This window comes from Phyllostomus discolor, chromosome 4 (assembly GCF_004126475.2).
Source record: "Phyllostomus discolor isolate MPI-MPIP mPhyDis1 chromosome 4, mPhyDis1.pri.v3, whole genome shotgun sequence".
Classification (NCBI taxonomy): domain Eukaryota; kingdom Metazoa; phylum Chordata; class Mammalia; order Chiroptera; family Phyllostomidae; genus Phyllostomus; species Phyllostomus discolor.
In genome coordinates this window covers 28,231,117-28,250,101 of record NC_040906.2, presented here as the reverse complement: position 1 = coordinate 28,250,101, position 18,985 = coordinate 28,231,117, and the positions used below count along the sequence as shown (strand labels likewise).

General features: G+C 44.5%; 1 protein-coding gene across 4 annotated transcripts in view; it reads right to left on the bottom strand.

Moving 5' to 3' along the window:
* MPP4 (membrane palmitoylated protein 4) overlaps window positions 1-16,896 on the bottom strand; it is a 43,284-nt gene extending 26,388 nt beyond the window's left edge. For 3 of the 4 annotated variants that reach the window (XM_036023065.1, XM_036023066.1, XM_036023067.1), the window contains exons 1-10: window positions 16,797-16,896; window positions 12,000-12,109; window positions 10,940-11,061; window positions 8,692-8,769; window positions 6,447-6,527; window positions 5,075-5,206; window positions 4,378-4,459; window positions 3,115-3,200; window positions 1,551-1,622; window positions 950-1,146 (exon numbers count right to left, since the gene is read on the bottom strand). In XM_036023065.1, coding sequence (XP_035878958.1) covers window positions 950-1,146; window positions 1,551-1,622; window positions 3,115-3,200; window positions 4,378-4,459; window positions 5,075-5,206; window positions 6,447-6,527; window positions 8,692-8,769; window positions 10,940-11,061; window positions 12,000-12,075 — 926 coding nt within the window. In that variant the 5' untranslated portion in view covers window positions 12,076-12,109; window positions 16,797-16,896. Of the gene's footprint in view, window positions 1-949; window positions 1,147-1,550; window positions 1,623-3,114; window positions 3,201-4,377; window positions 4,460-5,074; window positions 5,207-6,446; window positions 6,528-8,691; window positions 8,770-10,939; window positions 11,062-11,999; window positions 12,110-15,655; window positions 15,826-16,796 lie in introns of all 4 variants that reach the window. The other variant, XM_028510465.2, reaches the window with a different exon arrangement.
* Between the last annotated feature and the right edge of the window lie 2,089 nt (window positions 16,897-18,985).

Sequence of the window (18,985 nt, the reverse complement as noted above, 5' to 3'; positions counted from 1 at the left end):
ACTTCTGCAAGCTCTGCCATATCCCGCCAATGCTGCTGCACTCTCTGGACTCCCCACTGTCACCCTCACTGTGGGCGAACTGTTTGAGGCCCCACGTAAGCCAGCCCCTCTTCTTCTGCCTGTTCAAGGCAGTCCTCTTCTCTGTCTCCCATCATAAAAAAATTCCTTCTCACTGGATCATTCCCACTAGTATTGTTTACCCCATCTAAAAAATATTCTCATACCACTCCACTTTCCCCTAGCTATTTGTTCTGCTCTGCTTTATACCAAAATGTCTCAAAGGTTTTTCCGTGTGCATTGTCATCAATTTCTTCAAATCTCACTCCCCTAGGATGGTGGCCCCGCCCCTCCACTAAAATCACTTCCATCAGGATCACCAATGATCTCTGTATTGTTAAATTCAACGGTCAGCTCTCAGTACCCTCAACAGCAACTGATGTAGTTGATCAGAATACCATACTGTGTTGATTTTCATGCCAACTCATTGGTCATTTATTCTCAATGTCCTTTGCTAGTTCTTTGTCTACTTCCTGACCTCTTAACATGGGCTGAGGCTTCAACCTTTTAAAATCTTTTTTTCTGCTTTTACTTGCTCCCTTGGGTCTCAATAGCACAGAAGTGAGGGTAGTGGGTTGAAATCAGCAAATGAGGTTTCAACAACTCAGACTTGAAAGATTTACAGAGGGAGTCAGAACTACCATTTTCAGTTTAATTTAGTTTCCTACATGTTTTCTCTCTTTTCTAGCTGGTATTATTATTATGATCATTTGGTATTTAAGATGCATACGACATATGGATAAGTTGACACTTTGATTTATTAACCAGTGTGTGAGGTTGTTCATCTGCTTGTCTCTCTTTATCTTATTTTAACTGCAATAGCAGGAGCCTGAGACAATGCTCTATTTCCTTATGCCTCAGTCCTGAGGCCAGGAGTTGTAACTTTTCTTACCTCTTCAGAAGGTGGTTAGAAGGGATTAGGCCAGCACAGGAACCGAGGTCTGAGATTTTCCGGGCCTGCCACCAGAGGGCATCATTCTGGTCCACAATCTGGAGGATGTCCCCCTTCTGGAAAGGCAACCCTGCATCCATGCACGGGATGGTGGGGTCCTCCTGGGGCCAGTACTCAGTCATGGCACGAACGTACACCTGACAGTGGGTGCATAACGGCGCTATCAGAAGAACCCGTGCACGCATGGGCCATCGAGACAAAATGATTTCTCCCTCCCTTCCTCCTACTGCTCCTGTCTTTCCTCTCCATCCTCACAAAAAAGAACTTGCCTCTTGAACTGAGTCTAAGAGCTATGAAAAAATGACTTTGGGAATATAATCTCTTTTTGCTGAGAGTTTTTGCTCAAATGTTCACCATTCTTGATGTGACTTCTTGGTACGTCACATCCTTGTATTGTATTAATTTACTCATTTGCCTCTCATGTGATCAGTACTGAAAACTACACAACACAGTGTTGAACATTTAGTCAACACATTATAAAGAATAGTAGTGTGATACTTTATATACTGTGTGAGAGTATGAAGGCTCAGTAAATTCTTACCATCTTCTGGCTATTAACAGGAGGGTCAGAAACTGGAACCACCTTGAACATGATTGTGCCACGGGACATGGCCTAGAAAATGTCAAAGGGGGAAGAATGACAAATCTCAGAGTTCAGCAGTTACTGGGATTCAGCACATGGTGTTTCAACTCAAATGCTCAAGTCTAATGGTGATTTCCTCCACAGGGACTTTGACAAGGCTTCAACAGCTAAATGGAAACCCGGAGATGGAAATTAGGAAGAAGGTGAGCTCTGCTTCTGCCCTGCTTTATAGTCACTGGTGGGGTTCCAGAGTCGCTGGTCTGCTAAGACCTGCACTGAGGCCTGGCAGGGACCCTCCGTCTCACTGCCGCTGGTTCCACCCCACTCTGCCTTCCACTCCCTCTTCAAACCTCAGTCAGTAATCATTTCCTGATTCTGCACCAGGAAGCCCAGTCTAATGGGGAGCCTAAGGGGCCCCTAAGTCTTCTCGGGGGGGCTGACAAGTTCCAAGCTAACGGGGGGCCCTAAACATTTGGAGGAGACAGAGAACCTGTCAGCCCAGGAGGGAAGGTAAGAATCACTCTGTCAGCTGCACTGTGACAAGCTTTGGAGATCCAGAAATGAACAAAACCCCTTTCTCACTCTTCTTCAGAATTTCACAGCCCCATTGTCCTGGCAACTCCACAGCCAGCACCAGGACCGAGGAGGAGGCCTGTGGGTCTGTGACTGGCACGCTGAGCTCCCTTCATAGTATCTTGTACACCAGGCAGTCTTACAGCAGTGGTTGCAATATTTAGGTGTTTGATATACTCCTTGTGATACCATACCTCCTCTCAGTCCCGAGCATATAAAATTTTAAAAAGTTCCCCAAAGAACCCAGTATGAGAACCACTAGTGTACTTAATACACAGTGATCAATCTTGGGTCCCGCACTTGGGGTGTGCATGGTGGAGGGGGATGGGTGGGGATATACTGCTATGTTATTGCCAGCTGGACTGTGACTCAGGCAATTGTTTGAAGGATGGGAATGGGGACCAAAAAAGAGAAAAAGGTAACAATCATGTCAGAAATTTCCAGTTCAAACCACCAAGGACAGTGGCAGAGCCAGCAAGGATGTCCCCTCTCCATGCTGCTCTCCGGTGACATCTTTCCTACCCCCGAACTGCCTCAAGGAAGGTCTCAAGCAGATTTCAGCTGTACAAAAATGTTGGGGGAGCACGGGGTGATTTGCTCAGCTTCAGACTTTCTTCCAGAGTCTCACTCTGCCCACTTGGGCTGTTTGCAGCGGAGCAACCCGGGTAGCGAGGGCCCTGGGCGGGGAAACTGGTGGGCTCTCTGAGACAGAAAGAGCAGTTTGGGCAGGGAAGTAAGTCTCTTACCAAGGGTTGGTGGAGGGGCGGGGAGCGGGCGGGCAGCAGGGGACGCCCAGAGACAGACAAGTTCCGGGGTCTGGAGAGAGGAAGCCATCAAGAGTGATCAGGCTCCCCTCACATTACAGTGAAGCCACACGCCATGGGCAGGTTGGGCCCTTTTCAGCCTGCCTTTCACAGAGTCATGAAGAAGGCCGAGAGGGGGCTGTTACCAGAATATGGATCACTTGCTCAGGGTCTAGTCCCTCCACCGAAACTCCATTCACTTCCACCAGTTTGTCTCCAGCATACAACAGACCTAAGCAAACAGGAACACAAAACAAGGAAGGGCACGGAGATACTGGCAAAAATAGAGGTACCTATCCCAAAACTGTAACAAACTCGCTAACTCAAGCATGCTCTAATATTTCAAATTTTATTATGAAATACTAATACTACTGCTAATAAAGCAAAATGGTTATTCTAATTTACACCACCATCAAAGTGCATGAGCATTGCATTTTTCCACTTCCTCAACAACCCTGGGGTTAACTGATGGTAAGAGCTTTAGTTCTGCTAACCTACTGTTGTGCAATGGAACTGGAACACTGGTAAGAAGATAACACTAAACATGAAGGTGTCAGGGTCATGAGGAAATGATCAATGAAAAGGAAGGGGGGAAACACCTTAAAAGAGACACTGTGGAGAAACATGGGGGCTAAGATTAGGCCTTGAGAAACTCAGAGCAAAACAGTGGAACTGTCAGAGAGAGGAAGCTGCACGGGATGCTGCCATCGCACAGATGCCGTGATGATTGCAAGACAAGTGTGGTCCACAACATCAGATGTGTTAGAAGTACAAATACAACCAAGGCTGAAGGAAGGGCCAATGGCCTTAGTGACTAGGAAATCCTGGGGGCAATGACCCTAAGAATGTTGGGTAAATCCCTGTGCCAAGTTCCTGGGGTCATGGACAGTGAGGACAGGGGCAGCAGGTCATAGAGCTGGTTGCTTCTAGCAGAGCAGTGAAAGGGTCACTGGTAGGAAGGGCCAGCAAAAGGAGTTTCAGGATGGGGAAAAGCTACATCTTTTTGAAAGCAAAGGGACCAAGTAAAGAATGAAAGTTGGAAATGTAGAGTGAGGCCAACCTGGACTTGAACTCTGATTCAAACTGAGCAATGTAGTTATCTAATCAGTTTAAGCCTCAATCTCCTCACCTATAGAGCAGTATGATAATACCTACCTCATTAGGCTGCTATGAGAACGTAAACTGAGAGAACATTAATATGCTGCCTGGAATGGAGGAACTGACTGAAGGAGGGGAAGAGGATTTCTCCGGAATATTTACTCCTTCTTTCTTTAATAACCAAGCAGTGCAGTGACCCTTATTAAAGCCCCAACCTTGTTGGGAAAGAGGGGTTTCCCTGCAATGGAGACTAAACAATGAAGGGGTTTTTACTTTTCTCGTCCCCCTTGCACTCTGCCACCCCAGCTTACCACTTCTTTCGGCCAGCCCTCCGTGGATGATTCTGGCCACCAGGATGTCCCCAGTCATCTCATGGCGCTTGATGGTAGCTCCCTGGGGAGAGGGCACAGTGGAATCCCTCTTTCAGCTAGGTGACCATGTTCCTGGTGGCTTCCCTCAACGCAGCTCTGGTCTCTCAGATGAGGGTATTCGTGCCAAGCAGGGCCACACCGCACCATCAAAAGGGAAAGGCCTTGCAACCTTGGCCCCTGAGTTTTCTGTGTAACTACCACGTCCACAGAAAAGAATACTTACATCTTTCTAAAGATAAATAAACCTCCCACAATTACAGCCTAATCGTGGGGGCTATTTTCAGAAAATCAAGTGAATGCTTTACTTAGCTTCCTATTAATGGAAGAAAAAAAAACTTAGGCAAATACATTGGAATTGAGTGAAATATATGTACTTGTCAGAAAGCCAAATATTAAAATAAATGTCTTATCTCTCATAGCTCTGTCAAAAAAGAAAAACACTCAACAGAAATCTTTCCTAGTGAAAACATTATATGTAATGTGTTTGGAGCCACAGGCAAAAATCTTTCAGTTACACTTCAGCTTTTATTATGATGGAGTCCCCACATTTTCTGAATACCTCGAACTCTGTCTGTGACCTTAGTTCACAATTGACCCTGGTATAATCCTCAAGAAAAATATAAAACAATTTCCTTACCAGGGGCTGTTGATTTTTCACCAAACACACAATCCTCATTGCTTCCTCGCTCTCAGGGATGTTATCTGGCAGTGGGGGAAGAAGGGGCTCGAAATCTTTCTGAGCAACAGTGTCATGGGCGCTGAGCAAGGCCTGGGGACAGGGAAGGAGAAGGCGGACAGAGGTCACGCATAGGGCACATGCAGGGCACATCCACCTAGAAAACAGTGTCTGGATGCACCGTGAGACACAGCAATAAGGACAACCAACATGTACACGCCAGGTGCGGTTCTGAGCATTTTCTGTGGATTAACTCCATCTTCAGGATAACTCTGTGAAGCAGGGACATTTATTGTCCTCACTCCACAGATAAACAAGGCACAGAGAGGTTGTATGTATTTTGTAAATTTTACCCCCTTTTATGAATAAGGAAAATAAAGATCAGAGGGGTTACATGATTAGCTCCAGACCTGAAGCCATTACATCCTACTGGATTCAAACCCATGTCCATGCTCTGTGTATCATTATACCTGATGCATTCTTTCATTTCTGTTAAAATGTATTCTTCTAGCCCTTTCTCACTTTCTGGAAACCCATGTCATCTATGGTGCTCCTATGATTTTGAACTAAAAAACAACTTTTCTGATATTTTCCCTAATGAAGGGGAGGCAGTAATCAAAATACCTTGCTGGCTTAACCTGCCAGTGACATCCAGAAGCCCATGTGGGGCCAGATGAGAAAAGCAGTTCCCCAGTTTAAGGTATGACCAAAAAGTTCCTTCTAATGACCCGCGCTGCTAAGTTTTTCACTGCATGGGGTGGGGAAGCAGTCACCCTCAGCCCTGCCTGAGGTTGTTGGGAGGAACTTCACTGGAATGTGGAAAAAATTCTATATCTTGTGCACTAAACTTTTTGATGCAAATTCCACGGCTCCAAATGCAGATATTCTCTTCAAGTTCTAATTTGCTAATAAATTGATCTCAAAATCTGCAAGTATCAAGAGGTAGGCTTCTGTTCTGACATCCAATGTCTTTTCACTTATTCCCTCTTCCATAGAGAAAACCATCATTATACCGTGGTTTCCAAATACCTTCACATACTTTATCCAAAACTTAAAATATTCCCAAGATGGAAAGGAAGGATGCTACCCTGATTGCCCCAGAATTTTAGAAGCTTTGCAGAGGGGACATAAGGAAAGTTCTAGATGACTCTTTATAACTATGTCAGGCTTGGCTCACATCCGAGTCTCATCTGTCCTGGCACACAGTGTCGGTAACCCGTGTACGGTAACCGGGCATGTATTCCGAGAGCACTTTCCCATCGCGTTTCTTTCTTTCCCCCACTTTGCCTCCGCACCAGATGGGCATGCCATGTCTGTGGTGGCGAGCACTTGCCTGAAAGTGTGGAGCCTGGAGGATTTGTCTCAGTTCTTGGATCTCAGGGGAGCTAGAAGTTGCATGTAATATCTCTACCACCTGGTTGATGGAAAAAGCATACGCTGTGAGGTTTTTTAAAATCTGTATCACCTAGTTAACCGCACCCAGACTGCAGAACAGATATACTCACTAGCATGATATTGACCTAGGAAAAGCTGTTATGTAAGCCTTCTTTTTCATCATTAAAGTCAAGGCCTACAACCCTTTTTCATTTATTAGGCTTTGCTACAGCAGGTAGAATTCAAGATTTGGGGTAGATCTAAAGCCCCTGGCCCCAGGCCTGGCACTTCACAGGCTCTAAGCTTCTAAAGAACAAACATCATTTTGTGATACTATATGTTCCAAGGCAATTTCTCTCTAGTGGCTCTAAAACATCCGTTTGCTCATATGAGGGCTTTACGGGCAGGTAAAGGTACCTGAGTTCTCCAGGCACAGGCCCAAATACCTGGAGAACTCAGGTAGCTTAGTCCCATGGGATGTTCCAGGCTGCTTTTGGAAAATGGGAATAGTAATTTATATTTTAGGGCTTATTATCTGATGAACAATTTTAATATTTGTGCAAGGGAAAAGTGCTTAACGGAATAAATTCTGATCTCTTTGCTGTGGTTTAGGTGTAGACCTGCTCTCCGACAGGGCATAGACCTTTCAAGACTTTAATCAGCCCCAGGAGTCTTTAGCAGTCGAGGGCCCTTGCATACAGCAAATGAAAACAGGCGGTTCACCAAGCTTCGCCTCCATTCACCAGGATTACAATTGGACAATTAAACACAATTTGACTTGCTGATTACTGAAATCAAGGGTAAAGTTTTCTTCTTTTTTTCCTTTTAGTTTTGTCTCAGTTCTTGGATTTTAATATAGGTTGAGCAACAAATGATAATAAAATAGATTACATTATTCCTTCATTCAACAAACATTTATTGACTACTATGTGCTAGGCACTGTCCGGAATGATGCAGATAGAGCAGTGAGTTAGGCAGACAGAAGGCCCGGTTCTCATAGAGTGTACCTTCTAGTGAGGAGACATGGACAATGCAAGTCAAAGAAACAGTTCTATTTGATGGTGAGAAGGGTTAAAAGAAAAATAAAACAAGGAAAGTAGATAGGGAGCACTACCAGGGGATTGCAATTTTAGATAGGATGACCAGGGAAAACCTCAGTGTGAAGGTGACATTTGAGTGGAGACCGGGGGAGATGAGGAAGGAAATCGTGAATGTACAGGCGACAGCATTCTGACCTGGGGAGTAGCAAGTGCAAAGGGCCTGAGACAGGAGCATGTCTGGTTCAAACAACCACAAGGGGCTAATCTGGCTGGAGCAGAGTGAACAAGGGGGAGAGCAGGGGTGGAACATCGCAGAGGTGATGGGGCTGCATTCAGTTTGGCTGTGTAAGGACTTTGACCTTTCCTCTGAGATGGGAAGTCACTGGAAAGGTTTGAGCAGAGAAGCGACCTGATTTGACTTGCCCTTAAAGAGGGTGGCTTTGGTGGCTATGCTGGGAATAGACTGCAGGGGCAGGACTAGAAGCAGGGGACCAGGTAGGAGGCTATGTTGCAAATACCTACATAAGATGAGAATGACTTATACTGTTAGGTGGTACTTGGAGGTGGTGAGAGCTGGTATTCCTAGAATGGAGAGGACTTTCCATTCAACTGGGTGTGAGGTGCGAGAGAAAGAGAAAGTCAAAGCTGACCTCAAGGATTTTTGGCCTGAGCACGGCAAGAACAAAGATGGATTTACTGAGATATAAAAGGCTGGGAGAGGAGTAGCTGTGGTGGGGGTGGGGATGGTCAGGAGCTCAGCATGGGACACACTGAGTGTGAGTGTCCACAAACATCTGCAAAGGGTGGGGAGGAGGCAGTTTGATGTGAGCCCACAGTTCAGGGAAAGAGCCCAGCCAGAGTTGTAGATTTGGGAATCATTACAACAACACTACCCTGTTTACACAGGGTAAGTTGAGTGCAAGGTTTAGAGAAAAAAGAGAGAATGAACACATGCTAAAAATGTTATTTTTATTTGTTTTAATTTGGGAGAGATAGCAGGCCAATTTTCTTCCTTCCAGTAAAGCTCAATTAGAAACACTTCGTAGATGCATAATCATAAATCTGACTTTTCCATTGGAGCCTTTAATTCATTTAAACTAGCACTGAGAATAAAATGGCATCATATTAAAGCTCTACTATTCTGTGAACCAAAAATCAGCTCACCTCATAGCATAACGCCTGCGCATGGGAGCTGGCCGGAGCGAGTTGCTTTTCTTTAAATTCCTGGAGGCAGTCATAAACCTGCAGAAAGTATGTTGATAACAGAACTGTTGACATTTTGGATTTAAGAATCTCCGTGGGAAGAAACAGCCTGGGAAATGTGAATAGCATGAGTGGTGGCCTTTGATAAAGTGTCTCTAGTTGTGAAAGAGCAATGAAATCCAGTTTGGAGGTTCTAAAGCTCCAGAGGCTCAACCAGCAGCTGCCATTGGACAGTGGTCTTCCCTAACTGATTGCATTGAAAGAAATTCAAACTCTTACTTTTGCTAAACAAAGTGAGAGAGGGGTATCTAGGGCTGAGACCAGTGGGGGTTTGAGGCCAGACATCTGCATGGACCTGGGCTGGACAGCTGGGCAGGACACGAGCTGTGGGACCAGGGCTCCCTAGAGGATCTGAACAAAACACGCACACTCTACGCTTATTTGTACTCTGCTTTTATCTTTGGTTTGTTTCCCTCTCCTCCCATCATTCTCCAACAAAACTTCATTTATAAAAATTCCAACTTCGTCTCTGTTGACCCTTGGGAACTTTCTTCCATTCCAGGATCTAGGGTTGGGCTGAGCACACCCAGGCCTGCCCAGCTCCATAGGGCAGTCCTCAATCTGAGTGTAGAAATACGGTTTCTCTAACAGATGCTGCGACGGGACCCAGGGCCAGCTTGGCAGGGTCCCCCTCCACCCAGGCCTGGAATGATGGCGCTTCCCGGCTCCACCTCGGTGCCAGCGCTCCAGGTTCCCTGGAAGGGACTAAGCGGGAGGACCGGTACAGGGGGTGCAGAGCACAGGCGGCACCTTCAGGGACACTGCAGCTCGCGTTGTAGCTACTCCTGGGAGGGAAGGTGCCTGACAAGAATCAGGTGGGGTTGCCCCCAGCTTTATCGAGATATAATTGGTATATGACATTGTGTAAGTTTAAGAAATAAATGTAAGTATATATATAATTATGTATATGTTTTGTATATATAAAAACATATATATGTTTTGAGAGCTATAGATCTTAACATGGCTACCACATTAAGGTTAGTTAACACCTCTGTCACCGCGTGTAAGTACTAATTTGTGTGTGTGGTGAGAACCTATAAGATCTACTCTCTTAGTTAGCAACTTTCAAGTATATAGCACGGTTTTGTTAACTATAGTCATCGTGCCATGCGTTAGATCCCCAGAACGCACTCATCTTAAACTGGAAGTTTGTACCCTTTGGCCAAAAAATCTCCCCTTTTGCCCCACATTCCAGCCCGTGGTGGCCACCATTCTACTCCGGTTCTACGAATTGAGCTTTCTTAGATTCCATATCAGTGAGAACACGTACTATTCATGTTTCTCTGTCAGATTTATTTCACTTAGCAAAATGCCTTCCAGAGTCATCCATGTTGCTGCAAACATGAGGAATTCCTTCTTTTTATGGCTGAATACTCTTCCCTCATATATCCCACTTCTAGATATATACCCTAAGGAAATGAAATCACTGTTTCAAAGAGATTGGTGCACCCCATTCTCATTGCAGTATTGTTCACAGGAGTCAGGACATGGAAACAGCCCAAGTGTCCACTGATGGATGAATGAACAGAGATCAGGAGTTCTGCAATGAGTGCAGTGAGGAGTGCTTCTTTGCTTATGCTGACCACATTTCCCACTTAAGGAAACTCCCACATCGCCAAAAATAACTTCAAAGGATATTTCTTAACACTTGTTCAGAAAAGCAAAATTATAGTCAGATAGTAGATGCTAGTGTATGGTATGTGAAATGTTAGCCAACATTTTTAAAAGAAGAAGAAATGTTCAGGATAAAAAAAAACTTACGATACCTAAACAGAACTGTAAGACCTCATTCCCTGATTTTTAAAAAAGGAAACAGAAAGGAATAACATTTTTAGAAGCTTTTTTACTTGTCCTGAGTTGGCCTCAAGGACAAACGGTTGCAGGTGGCTACCGGGAACGCTGCCATGGCCACTGTGGTGTCTGCTTTGTGCTCCCGGGTCCTCGGGGAGACAAGGATGGAGCTGCCATACTCTTTGCTTCAGAATTAATTCCTTCCTAAACTAACAGGTGTGATAGCTCTCTCTGAGAACTGTCTCCTAAGAACTTTTTCCAAGTTGCAATTTCCTGCCCCCTGACGAAAGTGACACTGTTGGGTGAGCAGTTTCTGCCCTCACAGCAAGCAAAGGCTTGCAAGCTTCAGGGCACTCACCTTCAGCAGGGCCTGCAGCCACGGGGAGTGGAGGAGGTTGTACAGGAGACACAGTCCGTTCACATCTCGGCTGTAGAACAGATTCAGCTCTTGCAGCACAAGCCTCAGGATTTGGGAGAGACCTAGGAAAGAAAGAGTGCAGAGCCGCCGTGGCAGGCAGGTGGGGGTGGAAGGAAAGGCAGGTATAAATGTGAAGGACAGGTCATCTGGGATGTGCCCCAGGCACTCATGAAGAGTGGACATGACCCTGGATTTAAGGCCAGAAGATCTACCTTCAAGCCCTATTCTGTCACTTGCTTGCTTGTGAACTTCAGAAAGTCACCCAACTGTCTGAAACCCAGTTTCCTTGTGGCAAAACAAGGATGTGCTAGCTTTCCCATAGGGGTGTCGCTAACATTAGATGAAATGGTAGATCATAGTACACAGATGTAAGATATTATGAGAGCAATATTGCTTCCTCCTCCCCAATCTTACTAGCCTTTGGCTTATTCCAAAATCACCTAGTTGTTTTCTGGACTCTCCTTCTCTAATTCATAGAGTCATTTGTGTTTAACCTTTCTTAAAATTCTTACTGAAAGTGTTATTGAAAAACTCTAGCTCCCAATAAGTTTTGTGTGTGAGTCTATGAGGTTTTTTTTCTTCTTAATCCCTTCACCTTTCCACCCAGCCCCCCCTACCCCCTCCCCTCTGACAGCCATCAGTCTGTTCTCCCAGTGAATTTTTAAATACACATCTCAGGATTCCGCTGATTGAAGGGACTGAATAGATTTTAGCGAATGCTTGATTTTCTTACAAGTGTTATCATAGAAGTTCTATTTGTTGCAGTGATATTTTGAATGTGAGTTACGAAGTTCTAAGTTTAAGTAAAACATTGTGTCAATTCTTTCCTTCCTGCCTTGAAAATTACTTAGACTTATGTATAGGACACTCAAAAATGTACAAGTTTCTTATAGGAATCACAATAAATCTATTAGAATTTCTACCCACTCATTTGATCACATATTCAGAGTGATATTATCAGACCTTCCTAGTTTCAAAAAAGAATCCAGGAGCCACAAACCATTCTCTGGCCTGGATGCCGTAGAACACTTCACGTCCGTACCCGGCGGATCTGCTCCTTTGTCTGACTGGATCATCCTCCTGGCCCGAGCTTCTAGGCGGAATTCAGGTCTAGGGAGTAGACCAATAGACAGCACACAGTTCATTCCATCATGCTGGCCATGAAGTTCCCAGTGCACTGAGATGCATTTCCACAGCATTTCTGGACAGGTCAGGCACTGGGGTCCTCATGATAAAGAGAATTCTTGCACTGTGGCCCTTACTTTCTAACCATCGCCAGCTGTGAGAAAGAGAAAACTATTCCATGAAACACTCCCTCTGCTCCCCTCTTTTTTTCACAAGGGATGTTTTATTTGTTTGTTCCCCAGCTCTTTGCCTAGTTGGTTTTACCATTATTCAGAGCTCAGATGAGCCTTCCTGGCCCTCATGCCCTCATGCCCTTCCCCCTCCCATCATACCCTACAGTTCTTCATGGCGTCCATCATGATTGCAAGAGCTGTGTGTTACTGCTGAGGCCTACTCTTAGAATTTCTTTTCTATATTGCTTTAGGTAGGTTTAATGTCAAGAAGCAGAAACCCAAAATAATAGTGGCTTAACAGGATAGAAGTTTATATCTTGCTCATGTAGAAGTCCAGAGGCTGACAATCCAGGGCTGGTCGGGCAGCCTTGCTCCATGAAGTTCTCAGAGAATAGGTTCTTTCCATTCATCGTTTTACCACCTGGAATGTGGTGTGCTTATCCTCCTGCCCCAAGGTGGTGCCTGGGGCTCCGGCCATCACGTCTACATCTTGGGCAACAGGACAGGGGAGGGCTTAAGGAAATGAGGGCAAGGGGAATACGCCCACTGCTCTTTGAGGAACTTTCCCACACGAAGTTGCCCTCCGCAATGAAGAATCACCTCATGCTCTGTATAACCTTCAAATACCCCACTGGACCTCCATGTTGCTGGAAGAAAGCCTCTATAATTATCTGAGCCTAGAACTCAACTTTTCTTTACGTATTTTATAAATACAAAGTATTTTTGCACATTTTCTGGACTATTACTACCACAACCAAGGGATTAATTTACTTTGTTTTTCTTGGACTCTATCAAATTGCCAGTCATTTCAGAAAATCATGCCGTTGATGGTACTATTTGGGGGGGTTACTACTACACACCGCTCTATCTGCGTCTGCATTCAAAGCTGCTGCATCTGTGGTGGATTTTTTTATAGGTGTAAACATGTGTTACTTCTTTGTATCTTAGGTATAGTGGTATCCCATATTTACATATTGTAATGTGCAATGTCTTATCAACTACACTGAAATTTAATGATTTTTTTTTGAAGTTTTGTGTAGGCAAGTGTCTTAGTTTGGTCTCCCCCAGAATCAGACACAGGATAAGGATTCTGGGGAGGTGATTTGTTTGGGAAGTGATCTCAAGAAACACCAGTAGAAGCCCTGGCTGATAAGGCTCAGTGGTTAAGTGCCAACCTACAAATCAAAGGATCACCAGTTTGATTCCTAGTCAGGGCACAGGCCTGGGTCGTGGGCCAGGTCACCAGGAGGGGGAGTGTGAGAGGCAACCACACATTGAGTTTCTATCACTCTCTCTCTCCCTTCCCCTTTCTTTTTTTTTTAAAGATTTTATTTATTTATTTTTAGAGAGGGGAGGGAGGGAGGGAGGGAGAGGGAGAGAGAGAGAGAAACATCAATGTGCGGTTGCTGGGGGTCGTGGCCTGCAACCCAGGAATGTACCCTAGCTGGGAATCGAACCTGGGACACTTTGGTTCCCAGCCCACACTCAATCCACTGAGCTACGCCAGCCAGGGCTCCCTTCCCCTTTCTAAAAAATAAATGAAAAAAAAATTTTTTTAAAAAAAGGAGAAAGAGCCCTGGCTGGCATAGCTCGGTGGATTGAGCGCAGGCTGCGAACCAAAGCATCACAGGTTCGATTCCCAGTCAGGGCACATGCCTGAGTTGCAGGCCACAGCCCCCAGCAACCCCACATTGATGTTTCTCTCTCTCTCTCTTTCTCCCTCCCTTCCCTCTCTAAAAATAAATAAATAAAATCTTAAAAAAAAAAAAAGGAGAAAGAAACACCAGTAGAAAAGTAGGGTATTGAGGCAGGGCAGAGGGGAAAAGCCAGTAAAAGTTTTATCAAGCAAGTAACCACTATGGGCAACTGGAACTTAATCCCATGGGGAACAAGGGAGAAGGAGGTGGGGGTAACTATACACCAGTGCTACCCGTCATTGGTTAAGGGCTGTCCCCAGAGAGCATTGCTTCTGGCACTTGCAGCCAGTCACATGGGTACTTTCTGAGAGTGAGTGCAGGTGGTGGCAGTTGGAGGTTGGCTCAGAGTGCATCCAATTTGTAAGAAGAGCAGGGACATGGGTAAGGCATCGGCAGCATTTGTTACTATGGGATAATGTAGAATTAATCTGCAATTTTTTAAATGAGAATTTCAAATTAGTAGTTAAAGACTGGGTGTTGAATCTAATATGATTGAAAACCATTCTCCAGAATCTAGACAGATTGTGGGATTGAGTCAGGGAAGCTATATTGAAAAAGACATCATTATTGTCTCTAAATTCTAAGACAGTGAGAAGAGCAACACAGAAAGTTGTTACAGAACTTTAGACAATCTTCCAGATGCTTGCTTCTTAATACCATATGCTTTACCTTGCCCACCACCCTTACCTGCCCAGCCCTCACTGAATCAGGTTAAATGCTGCCTTTTCCTGTGTTCCAGTTTTTGAGCCTCTGCTGAATCACTTAGCACAACAATTGCATGCGTGATTCATCCTCCTTCCTAGAGGGGACTTCCAGGGTAGGGAACAGAAAAGGGAGACGGAATGTCTGCCAGACAGGCCGAAGCCAGAGCAAACAGGTGGGTCTGACTCCAAGTCATCATACTTCCTCAGGCAACCTCTTAAAACCTGTTACCCAAAGGACATCTCAAAAATCGCACATCCTTGGTGGGGCAGTACAGGCTAAGCAAGCCAGACGCTGTTTGTGCATCATTAGGTGGGCCACACTTCTCCGGTATGTAATGCCCAACTCCAGGGCCGCACAGATAATTCATGTACTCTAAAAGGCCCATTTTGACTAGTTTCTCAGCCACAGAGGCATACACAGTAATTTTCATCACCACAACTTGGGTGAATTCTGAAAACTGTGCCTGCCTGGTCATCCTCAGGTTTCTGTGATAAATTTGCTATGGACTGAAATTGTGCCACCCCCCGACCCCACCCCCCAATTCGTATGTACTGATGGAAGCCTTCATTCCCTCCAATGCACTATTCGGGAATGGGGACTTAGGGGATTATTGGGGTGGGGCTCTCGTGATGGCACTACTGACCTTCTAAGAGACACCAGAGCTTGCTTGCGCTCTGCCATGTGAGCACGCAGCGAGAAGGGGGCCGTCTGTGAGCCAGGAAAAGAGCCCTCACTAGAACCTGACCATGCCGGCACCCTGACCTCAGACTTCCAGCCCCCAGAACTGTGAGAAAATACACTTCTGTTGTTTAAGCTGCCCAGTCCCTGGTACTTTGTTCTAGCAGCTGCAACTAAGACAAAAATGCATAGAAATGCCCAGAAAATGGTTTTTCCTCCATCTCTCCCTCCAGGTAGCTAAGAAAACTATAGTGATTTATTATCTTCAGAGCACTTACCATGCCTCACAGTTCTCTTACGCATTAACCTGTTAGTGTCCAGACCCTGTGTCTGTCATGTTTATAGGGGGTCAGGGAGTGGACAGCTTGCTTGTCCTGTTCACTGCCGTGGCCTCAGCACTTCTAACAGTGCTCAGGTTGTAGCAAGCACTTGATATTCCCAATTTTCGCTGGGAAGGAACACAGAATGGGTGGCCAAGAAATGGAAGGAAAAGGCTGATACCTCCCACAGGGAGTTCAAGAGAAGCCGGGATGCCAGCCCTGAGACGGGAGGCAGCCGTAGTTGGGAGGCCTGTGCCCTTCCTCTCCTCCTCTGCTGGGTCATACTGACTTCAACCTTTCCTATCAAACTTTGACATTGCAGCTGAAGGAGACCTTCGATGTAATCAAAGGCAACCTTCACTTTACAGATAGGGAACTGGACACTCAGAGAGGTATTCAGTGGCATCATCAAGCAATAGAATCATGTTTTCCTCCTTTGTTTCCATTAGTCCTGAAAGACACCAGGTCCTGGCAGAAAACTGTGATGTCACATCCTAGTCTTCCTTTTCACGACTTCTGCACCAATTGTCTGAGACTTCTTTGAGAACGAGAACTCTTGAGACTGTTAAGTTAAATACTGAACCACATGCAATTCTGGATTAATTAACAGAAAGGACAGCCAGTTCCACGGTTAACTGAGAAGCTGCGTTAGTACCACTGACTCCTGAGGAGTTTTGTCCTAAACATTACTTAACAACCATGAACTTTTAAAAACTGTAGTGATTACTATTAAATGCTACACTCTCTACCCCTATTGTGCTTTTTCAAAATGACACTTTCTATTAAACAAAGCCTGAAAAGGACTTGAAAGTGGTGAGAAATGGCCTGTAAAAAATGGCCGGTTTTCTCTGGGCCACAATAGTGATTAGGACTAGGACAAATGTTCAATTTTATTTTATCTTCATGACAAGTCATCATTCTATACTTTAAAAATAGCTCCTGAAAGCAAAACCCCTTTCAAAATCATAAAATTTCCCACATAATTTGGATTACAATGAAACTAAATCACTTGAATCCGATTGTCCAGACTGCTAAAATGGACAGAAGGGCAGACACACAGACCGTGGGTCACTGAGGATCCTTTGGCAGCATCTCTTACCTGCAACACTGCAAACGTGGAATGTTGCTCCTACCCAGAGAAAAGCTTCGTAGGAAATACTAGTGGGCTATTAACCGCCAAAGTCACCTCACCGTTCTAGAGAAAATCTCTGCACATCCTCTTTGATTTAATCCACAGCAGCCTAACCACTAAATTACTCACAAGCCTCCTGTCACAAATCTTAAATATTCCTTGCACTGAAGAGTCTAGTAATTGCTATCATTTCCAACCTTCGTGTTTTCACATAGGGTTTAGATGTCACTTTAGTATTTTCTCTCAAAATGCCAGCACAGTTAATACTTAAAGATTAATGTTTTTGTTGAGTATTTCAGGATAACAGACACCCACAAGAGAGGACAGCATTTTAATTTTAATGAAAAGAAAAACTGTGGAGAAACCTGAGAATAAGCTGACCTACTAACCTTAATCATTTTCTCACATTACGCTGAGAAAGCAATGACAGACTCTTGAGCAAAAAATGAAGCCTGTAGCAGTTCCTTCTGAAAGGTCTGAAAGGTCCCCTACCAAGCCCCTGTTCTGAATGAACTTCGTAGTTAGCTCATTCTCTCTCACACTGGAGGTACTTCTTTATTTGACAATTTTACATTGCAGTGAGGGAGAGAACATTTCAAAGTAGGTATCACGAAAGCACAAGAGAAACGCTGATGCTGACAGCAAGGCACAGGGTGAAAAACAGCAATTGGAAGAGGGTTATCAGCTGTTTTATCCTGAACATACCTATGGCTCTCCCCTGCTCTCCACAGTAGATGAAAATGCAAGCTGGGAATGTGATACATTTGTCAATGTTTTGAGCACAGCATATTTTATCAAAAGCACTTAATTTTACTAAAAGTTTTCATTTCCAACTCATGTTTTAAAGTTCATGTTGAACTTTAATGCATAATCCATATGAAATGACATCTCTGGCAGCTGTAGTAGAAAGAGCACTAGGAAGTCCTAGGTCTGAGTCCCAGCTTTAACAGTGAGCAAATCACAGCCACTCCTTGTCTGCAAAACAGGGACCGGTGGGGCGAACGCCTGCCTCGTGGGCTGCTTCAAGCATTCATCGTGTGTGTGAGATCCTTGCACACTGCAGCATGAGACCTAGGCACTTCTATTTATAGACATGGGCCTGGAGGTTTAGGGCTTTCCCCCGAGAAAAATGAAATTTCATTAATATGCTATTTGAAAAGTATAAATATACTATAAAAATCTGAAGTAACTGGGCAATTTCACTCATGACTCCAACAAAAGGATGAGTTATATATTTTTTTTAAGGATTGAAACAGCCTACCAAGCATTGGAGAATTTCTCAGTGGGTGTCAAGTGTTTCTGTCCATTTCCACAATTACCCTAAGTTCCCTTTCTTTTTTTTATACTTTTTAAAAATAACTTTTAAAAAAAGATTTTATTTATTCATTTTTAGAAAGAGGGGAAAGGAGGGAAAAAGGGAGAGAAATATCAATGTGTGGTTGTCTCTTGCACGCCCCCTACTGGGGACCTGACCTGCAACCCAGGAATATGCCCTGACTGGGAATTGAACTGGCAACCCTTTGGTTCACAGGCCAGCACTCAATCCACTCAGTCGCACCTGCCAGGGCCCAGGGTCTCTCTCTTAAGGGGTCAAAGGCATTCAGTACATTTGCTTTTATAAGTCATATGTGGAATTAATGTAAAGTATTTAACATAAACTAATCTTTAAGTGTTGGTCTCATCCCAAAGCATTAGGGAAATGGACAGGCTTCTTGAGAAGACATTACAACAGGAGGATGATTAACTAAGGCCTAATATTTCTACCAGAATATTTTAACTCCTCACTCTTCCCTTCCCTGAATCTGTTTGGGGGGTGGAAGATGGAGAGAGAGAGAGGGGGGGGGGGGGGGGGAGAGGGAGAGAGGGAGAGAGGGAGAAGTAACTATCAAAATATACTTTCTGTCCAAAGAAATAGTAGATTCTGTTAAGACCCTTGTCCTCGTAGGAAAAAGGGGGACCAATGCAATAGCATGAACAATAAAATAAAAAAGACCCCTGTCCTCAGGTTATTAGGATCAGAAAGTTAATTTGTCCTTTGCCACCAAAGGTGATATAATTATAAGCTTTATTTGTAAGTTTTATAAGCTTTATTTTAAAGAGAGATTTCTAAAATCCTAAAGGATCCTCTGAAGCCAATACAAAGAGGCATGGATTAC